Genomic DNA, 6,000 nt, shown 5'->3' with positions numbered 1-6,000 from the left:
GAGCTGCTGGGTGCTGAGCTCTTCAGAAAATACAGACCCGCTTTTTTACCTTGGTTCAAATTTTTAATGGGTGACTGAATATAAAATGAAGGCCCCGCCCCACAAAATGCCTGGGAGACCTTTCCACCAAGCTAATCTCTGCCCATATTAGTTATTAGAACCAAACAAGTTGAAAGCCTTTAATTAATAAGAGTAAAACCACTGTAGATGGAATGTTTCATTTTATTTAAGAAAGTCCTGCAGGAAAACACAAGAGCAAAATTTCTTATCTTCCAATTTCACTTCTGTCTTAAAAATGATAGCATAGTTGTAGAATATTGGCAGATCTAAGCAGGCTTGGCATAACAGCAGCAATAAACACGATTGAAAAGGTTCTCTCATACAGTGTCATCAACAGTTGTAATACTATCAAGATGTTTGTATTTGGATTGATATTTTTCTGTTTTTTCACATGTGCTTTGCAGTGTCAGAGGCTCTTTGCTGGATGGAATTTTCAACAGAGTCATTTCCATACAATCGATGAACAATTTACAGGCTCATTTTCTTTTTGATGTGTTAATATATTAATTTCCAGAGTCAAAGAATGGAAAAAAGAGAACAGTTTTTGTTTTTTGACAGTTCATTTTGTGTTCTCTCTTTTAACCACCACCATATAATATAAGATCTTGCTCACACACTGGTTTAATTAAACTGGTTCAGTTAAACAAGTCGAAACCTGTCCGTGGTTCCACTTAATTCAGTTTAAAAAGAACTTTGGTTTAGTTTAAGTCAACTGGGAACAGGTTTAAGCTAAGCCGAAATGTGTGTCCATACACAGCTTTGTGCCAACGTAACTATACTCCTTTAAAAACTAATTGAAGTCACACCAGTACAACTTTTCCCTGTAGACAAGGCCTTAGTTTTGTGTAGATTAAACCTCTTCCTAATAAATTTAAACTAAACCAAAGTAAATCTGGTTTAGACCAAAATAAGAGAATAGCTCAAATAAATTGTTTATGAATGACCACATATATGGCATTTGACATCAGTTAAAAGCCATCATATTTTTACTGCTAGGGAGGTGCTCTGTTGCAGTGGTTGTGGGGAAAGGGGAACATGCTTGCATATGTGTGCAGGAATTAGATGGCTTTGTAAGGAAATTATTAAAGAGCTTTATCTTAAGACAACATGCTGGCTTCCTAAAGGTCCCCTGACCTTCTTATTTAACTCTCCAGTAAAGCATCTGCATTGTAAACAGAATGACAAGTAAATTGTTAGCTGCTAGACTTTGTATTGCATTTTATTGGAAAAATGTGACTCCTCCTCCTATGGAATTGTGATATAGTAAAATATGGACTGTCCTTGTAATGAAAAGCTTTCAGATCAATACATGAACAAGAGAAATGCCCAGAAGAGGTTGGATGCTTAGAAATATGCTCACCCTTTTTAGTGTAAGAGGAGGTGGGCTCCCTAGCCAAGAAGCCAGAATTTTTAGCCAGGTTCTTTGAATATTAAACAGATCCTGAAGAAGTGCTGTACGATGTAGTATGTTAACATTTCATTGTAACTTTGTCTTAGTAAAAGATTTCAAAATGAGACTGTCCACACACACAGTCTTGCATGCGTTTAACAAAATCAGTTTAAAATGAGAACTTCAGTTAAGCTGGAGCACCTGTCTGTGAAGACAAACCCAAAGTCAGTATTGTGGTTTACTCTATGGGACCCTCCCACCTCGCAGCGTCCTGGAGCCTGGGCTTCAGCCCAAGCCTGAATATCTAAATTGCAATTAAACAGCCTCCTGGCCCGAATCCAGGTGAGCTGGCATGGGTCAGCCATGGGTTATTAATTGTAGTGTAGACATACCCTCTATTTGCTTCACTAGGGGCAGCAATGATGGGAGCACTAGCGTAGACAGGGAACCTGCATTTTCATTGTCACGCCACCTAACTGTCCAGAGCACATGTAGATGACACCAGTTAGACCATTGTGGGTGCCATGTCTGCCCTAGATTTCCCCTAATGGGGGCTTGCACCAGTTGCAGCAAAGGAAGGAAGTTTAGAGACAATGTCTAGGTTAGACAAGGCCTCCAAGTATCTTGGTTAAGCAGAAGTAATACTAACATGTGAAGATATCCTCTTCCACTGCAAAAGATAATGCAGCTCTTGGACAGGGGATCTTTGACTGGTGTACATCAAGCAATGTACAAACTGCTTAGTCTTCCACCCACTCTCTGCTAACCTCTCTGCTGCCTTGCTCTGCTGAAACCCCCAAAGGGAAGATAAGTGTGCAAGTGACAATCAAAAGATATCAGGATGAGGAGGTTCTTTCCAATTCAGGGAAAGAGTCACTCCCTAATGGGGAGAGGAAACTGAAGCGATAAAAGCAACTGAAGGGCTATTGTGCATATCCCCTGGAACAATCAACCAGGCTCATCAATAATAGCAGTTGTCAGATTCACAGCGCTTGATTGCTTGCTGCTATTACTGGCTGCAGCCGCTGCAATTACGAGTGCTAAGAAGGCATATGGGTATAAACAGCCAGATCCACAGGTACGCTTAAGAGGACAAAGATAAGCTGTGTATAATAGACAGAGAGAAGCAGCATATTGTGGGCTTTACAGTGTTGCTTTACAGTCAGCATTTTAGTAATTTCTTTCCTTAGTTGTCCCATGCTCATATAACCATCATAAAGTCGTCCAGTGGCTTTCGTGTCAAATCAGGCACGGTGGCGTCTTTGCTGGGGTACCCAACAGGGAGCAGCAAGAGTAACTTCTCGTTTGTTGGGCGTTGGAGCAGCACCCTGAGGCGAGGGCCACAGTTCAGAGGCGTAGAGGTCACTGTGACCAGACCGACGTTCTAGAATGAGACAGACAAACAGAGGCAAGGTGCAGTTTAAACTGAATGAAATAAAATTCAGTCCTCTGAGTTTGTAGCTGACCTTCCATGCCCATCTTCCTACTGTACAGTCCAAACATGTTCACACGCTTCAAACCTTTAAAGCTCATCTCTAACGTATTTGTAGCCTTACCAGGAGCAAAAGAGATTTCCTACCCTACTTAAAATAAAACACACCAGGCTGCTGGGCAAATGGCACATTCTGCTCCCCCGCACCTCGCCACCACTGATTTTCAGAGGCCAATTCTCACTCCAGCCCCTGCACATGGTTCCAGCAGCCTAGAGGGCAGTGAAGGAGTCAAAAGGAACTCCTCCACTGTGGGAGTAGCATAGGCTAGCATAAGCAGTCCTATGCAGCCTATTGCCTCTCAGGCCTCAAGGTAGATGAGTCTGGGAAGGGACCTATCCTTAGTACTCAGTGTTACGGGGATTCTGAGCTAAGGCAGCTATGAGGAGGCTGCTGGAAGTTAGATCAATCCTGTGGGCTGCTCAAACTTACATCCGGGGCTTTTTCAGTTCCTGCAGCAGCCCAGAATCCAGAGGGCACAAAGGTGACTTAAAGCTTTTCCCCTTTCCCCAGGGGTTGCATCTTTAGTGCCATGCCTCTCAGGAGGTGCCAAACAGGATTAGCCTGTCATCTTCTATGAAAATGTTGGGGGTGTGGGTGGAATGGGAGGTGGTTGTTTTTAAAAACCCAGAGCCATTCATTAAACCCATTCACTTATTCCCCAGTCCTCCCATATAAAATCCCACAAGGAAATGAAGCATTACACCAAACACTCAGATCAGATACTAGACATGACATGAGCATACAGCTCTCATTGATTCAATGGTAGTTGTGCATGTGGATTTAAGCGGAACATGGCCCAGTCCTTAATTGGTTAAGCATTCTGGGAGTGCTTTAGAATGACAGGGCATATACTAAGTTTAAAGGAGAGCCAGTTTTATGGCATTTTCACAGGTTGCACCTCCTGTTGAAATAGCCTGTCTAGTGCTCTGAAGAGGCAGAGTGCTAGCTGAAGTAGTGCTAAGTATTGTGGAGTCATAGGGCTGGCTCTCTTCTGAAAGAGTATAAAATAATTTCTAGAAGCTGGGCCAGTGTCAGATTTGCCACTGGGCCAACGGGGTTCATGCCAGGGGTACCATCCAACGGGGAGGCCCCGGAGAAAATCCACTGCTGGGTGGTGGAAGCCCAGAGCCCCAGTTGCTGGGCGGAGGGGCAGGGGAAACCCCCGCAACCTGACCCTGCTCCATGGCCACGGTGCCAGGCAGGGGAATCTTGTGCCCCAACCCCGCTCCCCGCCAGCAGCACCAGGCGGGGTGGGGAAGCCCCTCCCAGTGGCCCCTGACCCCGTCCCCAGCAGAAGCCCCCAGGCAAGGGAAGCCCCAGCACCCCCCACCTGAAAGAAGCCATGGGGCAGCAAGGGAAGCCCCGCACTCAGCCCCCCCTGCTGTGGCCCTGGGACTGGAGGAGCTCTCACTCCCCGCTGAGCCCTGGGCTGTGGTGCCAGAATGGAGAGTCTCCAGTCTTGGGGCTGCAGTGGGGCGGGGGTGGGGGGGAGGCAAAAAGGAGCAAAATGGGTTTCGGGGCTGCAATAAGGGAGGGGAATGGAGGGGACCCTGGGTGGAATAGGAGTGGGCCCCGGGGAAGAGGCAGAAAGGGTTGGGGCTGTGGTCAGGGCTACAGGCAAAAGGGGTGCGAAGGGGCCCCTACTTGCTCTGGCCCAGGGCCCCAGGAAACTTTAATCTGCCTCTGAGCTTGACAAGTGACCCTGAGGAGCAGGGCCACTCTCGAGCTGGCAGGGAGCATCGAGAGTTAGTCTGGATGAGGCATTGGCTAAGGTGGTACTGGAGATAATCTGGAGCCTGATTACACCCACTAATTCTGACTGGGAAAGGGAGCAATGTGTGCAATACAAGTCTCTGTGGCTGGGGACGATGGCTGACAAACTAACTCTAGAGACACCTAGAGTAACTTAAGAGCAGGATGTCTGTGAGTAGAGGAGAGCACCATGCCATTGGGGGACATAAAATGCAGGTTCTGCCCTTTTTCCTTTAGCCACATCCTCATTGCACCCCCTTTGTATGCAGTTACATGGAGGGGGAGTGGAGAATCACATAGGGTATGTCTACACTGCAATGTAAGACCAGGGTTAGCAAGATTCAGATCAGTTGACCTGTGTTCGAGAACCCAGGGCCTGAGCATCTACACTGATTCTTAATCCTACGTTAAGAATTTTCTAACCTGGGGCTCCGGCTTCCACAGTGCAGCATGCAGCCCCGAGTCAAACCGACCAGATCCCAGACTCCTAGCACTCTCCCGAAAAGTGATAGCTCTGGCCCTTTGACTGGTGCACTGTGGGAAAACTGTACTGCCCACCCTGCATGTTACAGGAAGTTATAGGCAGCCAACCCAGCCTGCCAACCAACATGGAGGAGACTTCAGAAGTTTTCTTGATTGTACTTTCACTCCTGTGTCAGGAAACAGGCAGAACTTCCATGAGGCACTAGTGGACATTTTGGCAATGTTTTCTGATCCACCAAAGGTGTGTGAGAGAGCTTTGGATGGAGCAGGAAGAGGAGGAGGAAGAGTAACCTGGCATGGCAGGCTCACACTAGCTGATGCTGCTTGTTACACTCCGTATAGCCACTGATGCCCCCTACAAAGATTGGTGTATCTGGTGCTGGGCCACAAGCACAGACTGGTAGGATCACATTGTCATGGAGACCTGGGATGACAGCAGTGGGTTTCTTTGCATGAAGAAGCTACATTTCTGGAGCTTTGTGAGCAGCTTACCCCAACTCTTCAACCTAAAAGCATGAGAGCACCTTTGCCAGTTCAGAAGCAGGTTGCTGTCAGCAGTCTGGGGTAGCTAGCTTCCAACCAGAATGTGGTCAAGCAGTTTGGTGTTGGAAAGTTGACAGTGGGTACAGTAGTGGCAGAGGTTTCTGAGGCAGTCAGGCATTTGGTTAACTCCAAGATGGCGGGCATACAAAGCTATTCCTGGGGTAATTGCTGGCTTTGAGAGAATGGGGTTTCCAAACTGTGCCAGGGCCATTGATGGGAGTCGTGTGTCCATAGTTTACCCTCCTCAAGGACCTTGTGAGTACATAAAGTGCAAAGGGA

The 6,000-nt window shown here is 46.8% G+C and overlaps 1 protein-coding gene across 1 annotated transcript in view; it reads right to left on the bottom strand.

Moving 5' to 3' along the window:
* Positions 1-204: 204 nt before the first annotated feature.
* The window catches only part of IYD (iodotyrosine deiodinase), a 30,535-nt gene continuing 24,739 nt past the window's right edge, over positions 205-6,000 (bottom strand). Inside the window, exon 5 of the mRNA XM_048844280.2 lies at positions 205-2,834. Within this exon, the coding sequence (XP_048700237.1) occupies positions 2,652-2,834 (183 nt within the window). The 3' untranslated portion in view covers positions 205-2,651. The remainder of the gene's footprint in view (positions 2,835-6,000) is intronic.

Source organism: Caretta caretta, chromosome 3 (genome assembly GCF_965140235.1).
Source record: "Caretta caretta isolate rCarCar2 chromosome 3, rCarCar1.hap1, whole genome shotgun sequence".
In the NCBI taxonomy this organism is placed as follows: Eukaryota; Metazoa; Chordata; order Testudines; family Cheloniidae; genus Caretta; species Caretta caretta.
This window is presented reverse-complemented; position numbering and strand designations above follow the sequence as displayed.